The 15334-nt window shown below is 36.9% G+C and overlaps 1 protein-coding gene and 1 long non-coding RNA gene across 2 annotated transcripts; one reads left to right on the top strand and one right to left on the bottom strand.

Annotated features, from left to right (window-relative positions):
- Positions 1–4317: 4317 nt before the first annotated feature.
- On the top strand, positions 4318–15334 carry PABPC1 (poly(A) binding protein cytoplasmic 1). Its single transcript, XM_026842203.1, is given in 15 exon segments — positions 4318–4393; positions 4396–4610; positions 4714–4829; positions 6663–6802; positions 8099–8193; positions 9737–9874; positions 9974–10069; positions 10504–10776; positions 10962–11055; positions 11251–11361; positions 12211–12365; positions 12799–12883; positions 13060–13190; positions 13488–13583; positions 14893–15334. Coding segments are annotated over 14 exon segments (1803 nt in total). The 5' UTR covers positions 4318–4332; the 3' UTR covers positions 13581–13583; positions 14893–15334.
- Positions 14363–14883, bottom strand: LOC113476517. Its single transcript, XR_003397744.1, has 2 exons — positions 14592–14883; positions 14363–14549 (listed from the first exon to the last, which is right to left on the bottom strand). It is a non-coding gene; the product is annotated as an uncharacterized LOC113476517 (long non-coding RNA).

Here is a 15334-nt window from a genome sequence, read left to right as displayed (position 1 = left end):
CGGGGAAGGGCCCGGGCGCCCCCGCCGAAAGCCCGGGGCCTGGCGGAGCTGCCCCGGCCGGGGGCCGCGGGCAGGGAGTGGGGGTGTGCGTGTGGGGGCAACTTCTCCACAGGCTGGCGCGTCCGTGCGCGGCTGCATCAGGAACCCGAGATGAAGGCCGGCTTGAGGAAAACACCATAGTCATTAGCACCTTTTAATAACTACGCAGGAGCTGGGTGTGTATGCGTGATTAAGAGGCCAAAAGAAGGAAGTAGGACGCACCAGGGTGGCTTGGTGGTTTCACAGACGTCCAGCCAAAGCACAGGCCAAAGCATAATGCGTTAAAACACCACGGCAGGTCTGTCACGTGTAGGGAGGGCTTGAAATTACTCGGGCCTCCTTTGCTTGCTCTTCATGTAGCAAGCTGTATTCTGATCCACTTCTCCTTGCAGCAAACTGTGACACTGTTTCCCAAGTTGTGTTTTCAGTAAACTTGCTGAATACGACGTTCTCCAGGATGTCTCTTTACACGGCGCTGCTGGTTCTCTAAAGTTAAATCCGGAAAGAAACTCCATGTAGTTCTGGTCGTGTTCGTGCTAAGTTTGGCAAACTGTCTTGTTCGTTTGAAGGGAGTTCCGATAAAAGAACCAAATGTGACCAGTTCCAAATTTTGTGGAGTACAATTAAAAGTAAAAACAATTCGACCAGTTAGAATATACTTGATTTTGAGTACAGTTAAGTAAACAGCTTTCTATTACAATGGTTTTATTTTCAATTGTATGATTGCAAGAAATTTGAATTACAAACTTTTCTAGCAATTAGATTAACTGGCTTTCAAAATTGGCTTTAGTATATAGCCATTATCAGATCAGACTTTGGTGTACCGATGATATCTGTACGTAAGTAGTGAAAGTTACTGTCTCATCTTTTTAATAGGCAGATATTTCACCTGTTATCAGCTTTCTTACTTCAGAGAGCTTTTAATTTATTCAACCATTGTTTAGGATGAGATGAGTAGAATGTTTAACATACTTCTCTTTCATTTGACAGAAACCTATGGTACAGTTTACTCAAAAATAAGGGGTTAGTACAGTTCACTACTGAAATGTGATAATATGAAGGCAGAAGTTGAAGGTGACTTAAATGCTTCTCTTTAGTAATGACAGAATTCTGTAAGGGTGAATTTTATCGTTGTCAGTAGTTGAGCAACCTGTTCAACCCTACATTTTGTGACTTAGTTTATAATTTGTCAAATGTGGGAACAAATAGAACTTCTTGACTTGAGCAGTGCTTGCATTCAGAGTTTGAGAATGTGCCTCTTATAAAAATGCTGTTACTCCAGATGTTGTAAGTATCTTTTCAGGCTTTGGAAAGCACACATATTTTATTCTACACCTAGTCCAGTTCAGCTGAAAGGATTTCTCATCTGTATCAAACTTGCATCTGGCATGTATCTGGAAGCACTTGTTTAAAATATTCCTAAATAATGTTGTCTGATTATACTTCTATACTTAATTTGATGTTCTTGTCAAATACCTAGAAAGCATTTGCTGAGCTTTTTTTAATAGATCATTCTATCCATTTACTGAAACCTTGAAATAGGAGCTCTGAGGATGAATGGTTGTTATTACAGTAATACTGGTTTCCTTTTGATTCCAAACCAGCTGCCGTTTCTTGGTTTAGCCTAGTTCTTAGCTGCATCTCAGGCTGTGCTTATTAAACAGCTACTAACAACTAGCTCGGGTTTTGAAAAACGTCTTTGAAGGTGCGTTTGACATTACCAGCTGTCTGTAAACTACGTATCTCAGAGGTCTTCCAAAACCTAATGAGGTCTGATGACACATTTGTGAGGTATGCACACATTTCATAGTTGTGACTTTTCTGAATTTGAGTCATAGTCCGAAGTAAAACCCAGGCAATTTGTTTAATCACTAAATTAGAAATATTCTTGAGTAATCTGAAACTGCATTTCTCCCTTCAGATTTTCTGAATGGTTATTTCCAGAGGCTTATTATTTTATAGCTATTGCTATGTACGTTTAGCATTAAGTGTATATTCCATGAGATTTTGAAATTTTTCATGAAGTGCACTGTCCAGTTGCTCATGACTAAAATGGGAACTGGTGACTCATTCAATAAAAGCTCCAGCAGAATCAGCAAAAGTACAGCATGGGTAGGTGTGTCCACTTGGTAACGAGTTAACTGCTGAATGGAATTGCCTCCTGAAAACTACTATGCAGACTTTTATGTCTAAAATAGAAGGAAAGTAAGCCAGTTTTACTAGTTGTGAATTTTAATGAGAGTACCTTGTACCTATGTACTCTAGTAATGTTTTTAAATCTGTGTGGAATGATGGATGTGGTGTTCGTTAAGCAGAAATCCTTAAATATCTTGTGCTGCTGCTCCATAGAATAGATAGGAGAGCTGTTGCTTTCTTTTGCTGTCCTTTGTGGAGACATTGCATTGGCCTAAGATAGGTGCTCATGATTAGTTGAGAGCAGTAATGTTTGAGAAGGCTATTATGGACCCACCTAGAGTCAGATATTTGGGAAACGTGTCCAGGAACACACATTTTTGAGGTGTGTCAGGATTATTCTAGAAGCAATTAGCATGAATTAGAAAAGCCTCTTTGCTAGTAAAGGAAGCCCTGTTACTACTTCTGGAAATAATGAACTGTTTGTTGCTGGCACTTTTGCTGGTGCTGGCAGTGATAATTGTAATGACTTCCAGGGCAGTACCAAAGAGTTAGATGTTTCTGCTGTGGCCACTCTGATATCCACAGTTCTTGGCAATCTTTTTTTCTTTTTTTTTTTGTTTCATAATGTAAAGCCTTCCAATGGTTTTTGTTTCTCAGTATCTAGGTTGTCTTTTCTCTCCAGTTTAGTTTGTATTAAAGTTTGTGAAAGTGTTGTTAACTTATTTAAAAGACTGGCAATGCTTATATTTCTTGTGGCTTCAGCTTAAATCAGCCATTGACTTGCTACTGTCATGTGAATATGGTAATAGTATCAATAGATTTTTTTTTTTTAACAAGAATGTTAGATGTCAGTTGTCTTAACTTCTACAGATGTCTTTCAGAGAATATGATCTTCAAATTCACTTGTAATCTGAAAACATGGCAAGAAAAGACTTAGTGTGGTGTAGCAGCTTAATCAGAGCTGATTGTAAATTTTCTTTGGCTATGGTATCCAACAACATGGCTAAAGATAAAAGCAGCGTTTACAGAACAAAAATATAATGGTTTTCACAGTGTGATTGGCTCTTGGTCTTTCTTCTAAGAGAAGCAATTAGCTGACATGGTTACTGTTTTAAAGGTAAGATTGAACAAATTTCAGTCTTGTTAACATCACATTGTTCTGCTGCATGTTCTTCTACCCAATGGGTGTGACTTCAGATATTTTCTGAGACTTTTTTCAGTGTTCTTCTAGATGTATAGGGACGATGAAAAGGAGCTAATGTAGGAGATCGTCAAATATGTCTGCCATACTTGAGAACTCCTGCTCTTTATTGCTTAAATACCTGTTGACTTAAAACATCACAGACATGTCTTGATGCTTTGAAGGGATATATGAAAACTGAAGAAGTCTTGATACTTCCCTGTTCAAATACACCAAGATCTTAAATTCAGGCTTTGAAAAGTTAGTTATGGAGTTCTACCGGAAAAACTGCTCCACTGGATTAACAAAACCTGGTTTATGTTACTTCATTTTGCTGTTTTAATGCTTACTCCTTCATTGAGTTTGTATGTATTTCATCATGAGCTTTTCATATCTATATAATTTCAACTTTTCAAAAACAAGTAAGTGCTAGTTTTAAGTCTCTTTGAACTGTCCCTTGCCCAGAAGTCTGTCACAGATCTCTTGTCACTAAGGAAGGAGTTGTGTGAAACAGCTGCCTGAACAAACTTGGCCTAGCAAAGAAATTTTGTCAGTTTAGGGGTATTGGTGATCTAGGAGTTCTTCTGTTAATGTTTGCAAAAGGCCTCATAGGCACAAGCTGTACCCCCTAAAAGCATTTTTATTGATACATCTATGTGATGTGGGAGCAGCCAGCTGATTTTGACAAGTGTCAAAACTTTTCCTCCTATGGGATTGGTTGTGCTTGCTATTGCTTGATAAATTTTGTCCAGTCATCATACTTACCATCTTTTCATAGTGGAGTCCAATCCTTTAGGCTACTGGGATTTCTACAGATTGTTCAGCTGACTTGTGCTCCTTCCTGTCTCCGAAGTGCAGGTTTTGCTGAGGAGTTTTTGCTGGTTTTTACTTGCATAAAACAGAGTGGATTTATTTACATTGGAGATTTGGGGTTGCATCTTGGTGGTGGTGCTGGACTTAAAATAGTAAAAAATTTTATGAAGACTTGTACTTCAAGTGCTATTTGTGTGCTTATTAAGATAACTTTAGCATTTCCTACTAATTCCATAATGCTTTTCCAGCTGAACGAGCTTTGGATACCATGAACTTTGATGTCATTAAAGGCAAACCAGTACGCATCATGTGGTCTCAGCGCGATCCATCTCTACGCAAAAGCGGTGTAGGAAACATCTTCATCAAAAACTTGGACAAATCAATTGATAACAAAGCTTTGTATGACACATTTTCTGCTTTTGGAAACATCCTATCTTGTAAGGTTAGTGGAAAATGATCAGTGCGTTTAATGGTTTGATACAAAACCCCTTCTATTTATGCTGGAAACATTCCATGGGTATTACAACGGGGTTTTTCTTTAATAGGTGGTGTGTGATGAAAATGGATCCAAGGGTTATGGATTTGTACATTTTGAGACACAAGAAGCTGCAGAAAGAGCTATTGAAAAAATGAATGGTATGCTGCTTAATGATCGCAAAGTGTAAGTACATAAATACATAGTTGGGAATCAACAGACTGAAATTCATTTTACAGCAGACAAATATAGGAGGACAGGTTGTTCTAAAAATTTCTAATTTTAAAGAGGATTTAGAATTTTAGTGCTAGGAATACTGTGAATTGTATCACCTCCATATTATAAAGGCAGCAAAAGTTCAGAAAAGGCTAATAACGGACTCTAGGGAAAAAATTATTGTACTGATTGTCTTGCAAGCCAATGCTGTAATGAGGATTTAGGAGCTTCTCTGTTTTTCTGATCGTACCAGTCTCATAAAATGCAATCATTCAGGTATTCTGAATAATACTTCCCTTGTAAGAGTTGAGATAGGTCCATGGTCCATTTTTTTTGGATGAAACTTAAAGTTCTAGAGTTACTCGGTCCTAAATAGTGATTGGATTACACTAGTATATGAGCGTCTGTTAATAGACATATCTAGGAAATAGTAGTAGAAAATACAACTTAATGTATTAAACATGATTACTGTTCTATACTGTAGGAAAAAATGTTATTTGGCTACTTGGTTACTGATATCTAGGCAGAGAGGGAGGGAGCAAGTGTGCCTGACAGCTAGCTGTGCCTAAGGGATCACTGTGGTATTTGGTATAGTTGTAGAAGAATAGCTCTGTAAATACTTGAGAGGGTTTGGAAAAAGGGTGACAGAAATCAGCATCATCTTACCATCATGGATTATTTTTACACGTAAAGATGGATGGATCAAGCCACATACAGGAAGAACATGTATTTGGAAACTTTTTTCCTGCTTGTTCTGTGGTTGACTGGCATACTGTGGATGTTTTTATTCAGCTTCCATCTTTATACAACCTTTTAAAATTAGTAAAAAAAAGGTCAGCATGTACTCATAAAAGCACATGATTTATGTAAACTTTGTTTGGTAAAATACATCATGAGAGTTAATTTTACTTTGAATTTCTATTCAGGCTAGGCTTTTAAAAGTAAATTGAAGTACCTCACCACCAAAATCTGCTGAACACATGGTACTATCAATCTTACCATCCTTGGTTACTATAAATTGAGTGAAGTTGTCTAAGAAAATGTTGTGTTATTGCATGCTACTTTATTAGATTTGTCGGATTTGGAACTATAAAGTTGGGTAATACAATAAAGTTTGAGAGCAAAAGTCTACTACGATCAGAAATCTGTGTTAACCACGTAAGGCTGTACTAGAGCAGTTCCCTGGGTTGCAGGGTGTTGTGTTCAGTTTCTGTTCTTTCTGTGGTGGTATGAACTCACCTTTGGTGTTCCCAGACCATGTGGAATGGTATTTATCTAAAGAGCAAGTTGAACTATTTATTTCTCTATGCTTATTTAAATTAAAACCAACACAAAAACCCAACAAAACCCAAACAAAAAGTCTTGCTTTGATATAGGTTGGAAAGGTGTGTAGAGGTTAGTTAAATATCCCTTTCTTAAAAAATGGATTGGAAAATGTCAACTGCTTTAAGGCTTGCAATTTTTTAGTATAGCAGAGGGATTATGCTGATTTCTGTTTAGCCACTTTACCTCGTACTTTCCCATTGTCCAGCTCCTGTTGTCAAAGGCTGTTTTATAAGAGTGAACAATCTTGCCAATGGCTTGAAAGCATTTTTATGCTAGTAACTGTGATAAGCATACTGCTGTAGCAAAGGATAGTGAAATTGTTTTTCTGGTTTTACTCTATTTTATCTAAAGAATTTCATGCCTATAATGAACAATGAGACTGATTAAGAATAAAATGTGATACCAGAGGATTAAAGTAAATTTTTAAACCTTGATAGACTTGCTTTAATCTACAGTATTCTGTTCTTCTGCAACTAGATTTGTTGGAAGGTTTAAATCTCGCAAGGAACGTGAGGCAGAGCTTGGAGCCAGAGCAAAGGAATTCACCAATGTTTACATCAAGAATTTTGGAGAAGACATGGATGATGAAAGACTTAAGGAACTCTTTGGCAAGTTTGGTAATGTCTTAAACTTTAAGTTTATATAAGCACGAGTGAACTTCAGGGTACTGCTTACTACTTTCCTGTACAGTGCTTTATAGTGCAAGGAATCAGCTGGCTGTCTGATGCTGATTTAAAAAAATAAAAAAGGTACTAAAAGTTGGTACTTAATTCTTATTTCAGATTCAATGTGCAGTAATATCCACCGCAGAACTTTAAATAGGCAGAATAGAATATATATAATCCTGCCATCAGAATTGTTTCTGATAATCTGAAAATAATATGTTTTAATAGTCTTTAGAATGGGTTTTGCAATTTTTCTAAAAAGTTGCAAATAGTAGTGTTTTCTGTTTTAGTACAGATTGATGTTATGAATTCACTACAGGATACGTGGCAAATGAGCTTGCTATTGCTTTCATTGGCCTGCAGACATCTTTACTCAGAATATCTCTGCTTTCTTTATTCAGTTGCATTGTGGTGGTTGACCTAATACAAAATTATAAGGAACTTTTCCACTGGCAAGCTGTTTGGTTCTGTCTTGATCCTCAGTTTTGCAGGCTTATGATCATGACCTAGTAATGTGTATAATGTGTCACCATCAAAATAGGAAATGTCAAACTCCTTAATTCAGTTACAGATTCTTATACTGGTTTATAGGGCACATCTATTTTATTTTCATACTCAGAATTTTTTTTTGTATTTTCTTTCTTCCATGGACATATGTAAAGCAAGAGAAAGTCTTGCGTATGTGATATTCTGTAGCAGCCCTACACAGCATTTACAGGAAATTCCTTTCCTCTAAGTATCTGTGGTTGAAACAGTAGCGAATTTAGCTGCTAGTAGCTGTCTCAGTTGAGCATGTGACCTGCAATTTTTCAAAGGTTTGAAATTGCTGAACTGGGGTGGCCTTTCACTGGGATAAATGGTGAAGCACGTACCTAATAGAAAGGCCTCCTCTCTGGCTTTCAGTAGCTGTTTCAGGGATGGAAGCCCTAAGGCTTTTTAAATGCCATAATTTTTAATGATAAAACCAATTTCATTCACTCTGAGGTGAAATTCCTACCCAATTTTGGTTGAAAACACAGTAGGAAAGAAATAGAGTATGGCAGACTTTAGCTATAGTGACTGAAGTTCAGTGTCAGGGCAAATGAGCAATTTTATATTGATGGGTGATGTTTACTAGATAGTTACTGGTGCAGGAGTCCTTTGTAATACAAGTGAAACAAACTAAATATTAACTTCTAAACAGGATGTTCAAAATGTGACGAGGATACACTCTGTATGCAAAGCTTAAGCATTTCATTCTCTTCTTAGGTCCTGCCCTAAGTGTGAAAGTTATGACTGATGAGAGTGGAAAATCCAAAGGCTTTGGCTTCGTTAGTTTTGAAAGACATGAAGATGCCCAAAAAGTAAGCTTTTGGACTTCAGTTTAGGAATTTTATAACTGAGACCCAAATAGTGTTTGACTGAGTGATTTGAAATCTTGTGAATTCATTAAGGTTTTAATTGGTCAAGAACACTGCAAAAACAGATGTTTGCTGCTTAAATGACTTGGCGTGGTTTCTGTCATTTAGAGTGCTTTCTTCTGATGAGATGTCAGTTGATCTGAGGAGCCTGATAAGTCAAGATACTTGGAGACAGCTGTAACTAGTGTAAAAATGGGAAATCTCGAATAATTTAATAACCTGTTATAGTTGGGCTTGAAGGTCTCTGATTTGGACTCTCATGCTGGGCAGCATACAAGCATAGTAAATTATTACATCTCTGCAAAACCCGGATGAATCATTGAATCCAGTTTGGTTGCACAAAACATTTGTGCAAGGCAGAAAGGATTGTGTTTTCATACTTCAGCACTGCTAAGTCAGCAGGAAAGCTATTAGTTTTATAGAGCATGTTTGGCACAGCTATAAGAAAATAGAGCTGTGATGTTGCTTTTACTCTGAAGAGTAACTTTGGAAGAAGGGTCCTTTTAATTCGTGTATATGTCTATAACATGCTGGTATGCTGTATAACTTAATTCTTTGTCAGCTGGTTGCTTTGATGTGTCAGTTGACTGTGGCAGTAGGGACATACTGTCAGGAGAAAAACTCAGCACAGAACAAATCAGGGCAACAAACGAAGTTTGCTTTTCAAAAGGCATTTTGGTGATTTGTCAGTACTGCAAGTGTACAGGCAAGAGATTAGAATAAATCCTGTCTGTCTTACATCTACATTGTTCAGTCTTGCATACATTCATTGATGAATTGTTTCTCTTTCAGTAGTCAGAATCACATGTTGGGTGTTTGAAATAACATAAAAATCTAATATCTCAGTAAATAGGTGTTTAATGGATTTCATTATGAAGGTATACGATAAACTAGTGACTTCTGGTTTTAAATTAATTGAATAAATCTGTGCCAGAGTTTTCACATCTTAATATTTGTAATTCAAAACAGCATAAAGAAAGTTCATCTTTTCATACTCTTTAAGTATTTCCTTAATGAAATATTAAACATTAAAAAAACAAAAGCCATATATGTCAGCTCTAGCTTAACATAAGATACTATAGTTCACTATAGTTCCAAGTGTTACATTTAAAAACTGAAGTCAGGTGTATGAATTAAAACTTTTTAGCTTAATTTGCTTTCTTTTCTATGCCTTAAGGGAGATAAGGCTGGAGAAATAGTTCTTCATTGTGTGACTTGCTTGTTGGGTTTTTTTTTTAAACTTCATATAAGAAATGTTTTTTGCATCCCTTGTGACTTTAACTGGACAGAAGCACACTCAGAAAGCAATTTCCATTTTACTTAAAGCAGAGAAGTCTTGGGATATTTTGTTTCAGCTAGTGATATTTTAGATGGATTGACTCCTGGAATCCTTATGTGACTTTTTATATTTTAATTACATTATTTTTTGTATGCCCAAAAACCACTGGAATACAAAGTACTGCTAACCTCTTGTTTATTAATGAAGGCTGTAGATGAGATGAATGGAAAAGAGCTCAATGGGAAACAAATCTACGTTGGCCGGGCTCAGAAAAAGGTGGAAAGACAGACGGAGCTGAAGCGCAAGTTTGAACAAATGAAGCAGGACAGGATCACCAGATACCAGGTTCAGTTTGAATTCAAGAGGACTTACTTTATACTATGATATTTTTAGATTTACACAGCCCATTTGCTTTCAAAAATATCTTGCTTTTTTTTTTTTTAGGGTGTAAACCTTTATGTGAAAAATCTTGATGATGGGATTGATGATGAGCGTCTTCGAAAAGAATTCTCCCCATTTGGTACAATCACTAGTGCAAAGGTAAATTTCAGAGATTCTGCTTGTTCTTTCTCTGAACATGAACAATGATCCTTCACCAAGGAAGAGTGATTTAATTCACTAAGAGATGGAACCCAGTCACTTACCACTGCTGCTATATATGTGGACTTCTGCTTTCTTGGTTATTGTATGTCTCAGGTTAAACACATATGATCATCCTTTCTTGAAATAAACTGAATACTGATATTAAGGTGAGAAAAATGACATCTTTTCAGTGCAATAATGTGCTCATTACTACTTCATGAGGTTTTTCATCTGTATCCAGTAAACAGCTATCAATTAAGCGATTCTATTCCATTTTATAAATCAGTAAAACAAACCTGTGGTCTCACTTCGAGTAAGCTGAAAAAAGAAACTCCTGTAGGTTGAGTAGATACAGCATTCTCATGTTTTAAAACTAAATTTTGTACTGACAGGTCATGATGGAAGGTGGCCGCAGCAAAGGATTTGGATTTGTATGCTTCTCATCACCAGAAGAAGCCACCAAAGCTGTCACAGAAATGAATGGTAGAATTGTGGCTACTAAACCATTATATGTAGCTCTAGCCCAGCGTAAAGAAGAGCGCCAAGCTCATCTCACCAACCAGTATATGCAGAGAATGGCAAGTGTAAGAGCAGTACCTAATCCTGTAATCAACCCTTACCAACCAGCACCTCCTTCAGGTTACTTTATGGCAGCTATCCCACAGGTATGTATAGAGATGAGTTAACTGAATGGTTTGTACTATGTATAAAGTTGGTTTATGTTTAACAATAAATGTAACTATTATCTGTCAGTAATTGCATCATTCTGATTTCATAGCAGAAAGGAGATGAACTGTTCAGCATGCCCTTCAAAGACAGCAAAGTTAAACAATGTTTTTGTATTTGACAGACTCAGAACCGTGCTGCATACTATCCTACTAATCAACTTGCTCAACTTGCTAGACCTAGTCCTCGCTGGACTGCTCAGGGTGCCAGACCTCATCGTAAGTCACTACTTTACCTTTCCAGTGATTGTGGTAACCGCCAGTAACCTCCATAGCATTTACCTTTGCACTTTTAAATACATTGTCACAGAATTACAATATCAGTCTTCTCTTTGTCATAGTACTGGTATTACTTCTGAACTCTTTTCACTATTCCGTGTTTCAGCATGTAACTTTATTTTCTTTAAAACGTAGCATTCCAAAACATGCCTGGTGCTATCCGCCCAGCAGCACCCAGACCACCATTTAGTACCATGAGACCAGCTTCTTCACAAGTTCCACGAGTCATGTCAACGCAACGTGTTGGTGAGTTTCATTTATGCAAACTTTAAGTATTAAACTTATTCTTTAATTTTGCTGATTCAGAATGATCTCTCAAAAGCATTTGTTAAGTTCAATATCACATGTGGTAACACTTCTCTCTTTTTCTGGCTCTTACTAGGGGTGAGTAAGCTACTATCAACTTCTAGTAGTTGCTTTTAAATATTGTCCCAGCAAAGACTAGTGCTGTGGCCTCCTTTCTTTATCATGAAGCATTTTTACTTAGAGTGTGCATTTCATGAATTCTGTATGACAGTTTCTGCCATTTCCAAACTTTGTTGTGGCAATTGTAATAATGGGTTGCATGGAGCAATACTGAGAATATTAGCATTAATTTTGTCATAGAATACTGTGAGCCACTGTCATGTCTGCAGAATCTGCACATCACTGAATGAACCAAAATTGATTGTTAATGGGGTCTTAATTCTCCAGAATGTATTAGGCAGTAGTGGTTTTTTAGATCTACTTCATGAAAGTATCTTTTTTTAGGATGACTGATGTAAGGTACTCGAGAAATCAAATGTCCTTTGAGGTTAGAATTAAATTAAAACTCAACCAAAGTGAATGTTTTCTTACAGATCTTTTTTTCAGTAGCATGTCAGAAAAACAATTCATTAGTGAAGTGACTGGAAAGTAACATCCAGTGAATTTTGAGCTTTGAACCTTCAGATATGATATGATCAGTGATGTGATAGTTGAAAATACTACTGAGATGAATCTATAATACAATACCTAAATTAGGTATTCCCTTTGAGGGGTGGTTTGGGGTTTTTTTGTAACTTGTACAGTGTAGGCTAAATTTATACTCACATAAGGAATTGTGTTGTTTTTCAGCTAATACATCAACACAAACAATGGGTCCACGTCCTGCAGCAGCAGCTACTGCAGCTACTCCTGCTGTACGCACAGTACCACAATACAAATATGCTGCAGGTGTTCGTAATCCTCAGCAGCATCTTAATACACAGCCACAGGTTGCTATGCAGCAGGTATGTAATTTTAGGAACCAGCTTATGCTTTTTCTGGTGTTTTTTTCAGAGGAAGGAGGGGGGTGCTTATGGCTATGAGTTGTCTCTGTTATTCTAGAATTCAGGGTCTGCATTGTAGCAGCAGAGTTATAGCCTTGAGGTTTTAAGTATATTTCAAGTTCACCTGGAACAGGATGGGATCCCGTGTTGCTTCATATTTTCCAGTTGCTTGATACCTTATGTTGGCTCTGCAACAGAGCAGTTGATACTAATCTCCAGCATCACTCCACTCTAACCAGCACTATTTGATTTAAATTGACTTAGTAGTAATTTCTTCCATGTTTCTGACAGTGTAGGCATTGTTTTTGCTGATTTGTGGAACATTGGATATTTGAAGCTGCACCTAATTATGAACTAGAATTTAACTCTGAAATGGTGTTAAATTAATTTGCAGCCTGCTGTCCATGTGCAAGGTCAGGAACCCTTGACTGCTTCCATGTTGGCTTCTGCCCCTCCACAAGAACAAAAGCAGATGTTAGGTATGTACGTGATAGCTTTTTCTGAGTTGTGGCAAAAGGACAGTTGAGCTACTCAATCTTAAAATATGGAGTAAATGGTTTTAGCAGTAGAACAAGGTGTTTGTTTCCCTTTTCCCTTAAATCTAGTCTGTGTTTGTCAGATGCAATTTGTCACTGATGCACTTTTTTCTCTCCAGGTGAACGTCTATTTCCTCTCATTCAAAGCATGCACCCTACTCTGGCGGGTAAGATCACTGGTATGTTGTTGGAGATTGACAACTCTGAACTCCTCCACATGCTCGAGTCTCCTGAGTCTCTTCGTTCGAAGGTAGGTGCACTTTTGCCTTACACTAGTTATATCAGCAGTTAAGTTTACACTGATTAAACAGGTGTTCATGCTGGCATGGTGAAGTAGCAGCAGTGCAACAGTAGCCCAGGGCAAGAAGTTAAAATATGTTCTGTCCAAGGGTGGCAGTGGCTTAAATTAGCATGAACTGGAACTGTAATGTTAACCTTTTCTTTTTAACAATGCAGGCATTGTTTGTATAATTTAAACTGTTTCAGTAACTTAAATGTACATATTACTAAGCTTCCCTTTATTAATTTTTCCTTTTTTACATAACAGGTTGATGAAGCTGTAGCCGTACTACAAGCCCACCAAGCTAAAGAGGCTGCTCAAAAGGCAGTTAATAACCCTACTGGAGTTCCAAGTGTTTAATAAGTAAGTTTTCTGAGCACTGTAGTTTTATAGGTTGACTGGGGAAACTCATGGCCTTGTAAGCAGCATGACTCTAAGTTCTGTGGCTGCAGATGATACCAAGAGTAGCAGCTACGGTCACAGTTGTAAACAAATTTCGTGCTCAATCCTGTTGTCCAATTCTGTAGCTCTTGGTCAGCAAATGCTACTGACATTTTGTCTTGCATATTTAATTAACAGCATATTTAGTTGAAATTAGTTCTAGGCATGCATGTAGAAACATGTGGTTCTGTCAAATGCCACTATTCATAATGTTGTTCAAGTGGAACTTGGGGAATTGAAGTAAGCTAAAATGATACTCCAAGCCTATTTTTCTTTAGAAGTGAAATACTTATTTAAACTATAATTTGTATATACTTGCCAGAATCTAAAATTAGACAGTAATTAAACACTAAATTACATATTTTCTTGACTTCACTTTTTGGTGAATTTAACTTTGATGTCAATTAAAATCTTGACTTTCTTTATTGCCTTCTGTGGGGTTAGTATCTTAATTTTTGCATGACAGAAAGAGGCAAAAGGTGGTATCTTTACTGTTTTGAAAGGAAAAAATGTTGTGGAGTTGAGGATGATACAGAAGTCTGTTCTCTATTCAGTCCAGTTAGGTTTTGCCTGTCGGTGAACTTATTTTCCACATATATAGATGTCAGTTGAAGATGGCTGCTTTAACATTTGATCACTTCAGATGTTCTTTTTCTTGATCTTTTCATTTCTGCAACTTTCCTTCTGGAGGCAGAATTTGAGTCATGTTTTTTCCATGCTTCTTTCTTTTTCCATAATTTTTTTTTGCTAGTGACACTTTCACACTGGAGATAAGCAAGTGCTGAATAAGTTCTGTCTCCTAAACTGAGATGCCCAAACCTAGCATTACTCCATATGTTCCATGACATTTTAGTTAATTGGAAAGTGAAAATACTGCTAGTGTAGTTACTTGATGAGCCTGGGTGTGCTGGCCTTAAGAGTAGAGGTGACCTGCAGTCATGTTAGTTACAGTAACAACTTACTGTGTGTAGCCCTTGTCCAAGGCCATGCTGCACAGAGTACTGTTTAGTTCTAGACTTAGTTTTGTCTTCCAACTATCACAGACTTTGGATGTTTTACTTCCATGCCTCTAAAGTAAAATATCTCTCGATACAGTGCTGTAGAAAACTTTGGTATGATTGATACTGTGAAAACCCAAAGTACTGTCAGGCTTATGGTTGCAGAAAGCATGTCAGAAAACATAAGGTGCGGCTTTAATTCTAAAACCTAACACCATTGTTTTTGTTTGCAGAAAGATCCGGGACTACAATCTAGAACTTCGCTTCACCGAAGAAAAAAAAAATCTAAACATGGAAAAACTATTAAATATTGAGAAAAACATTGCAAAATATAAAATAAATAAAAAAAGGAAAGGAAACTTTGAAGCTTATGTACAGAGCAACGCCGGGGCTAGCAAAACAAATGCTAGTCCTAGATTACTTATTGATTTAAAATTTAAAAAAAAATAGTAAAATAAAAAATACAAATTAATGTTTTATAAACCCGGGGGAAAAGAATTTTCAGCACAGTACAAAAATTTAAAGCATTCCTTTCTTTAATTTTGTAATTCTTTACTGTGGAAAAGCTCAGAATATCACCACTGTTTTAGTTGACAGTGAGAATTGATAGCTGAGCAAAGAAACGTAATTTGGATTATAAAATTCTTGGTTTAATAAAAATTCCTTAAACACTGA

Source organism: Athene cunicularia (genome assembly GCF_003259725.1).
Source record: "Athene cunicularia isolate RWA chromosome 2 unlocalized genomic scaffold, athCun1 chr2_part1, whole genome shotgun sequence".
In the NCBI taxonomy this organism is placed as follows: Eukaryota; Metazoa; Chordata; class Aves; order Strigiformes; family Strigidae; genus Athene; species Athene cunicularia.
Note: the sequence above shows the minus strand (reverse complement) of the source record. Positions and strands in the feature narration are given on the sequence as shown.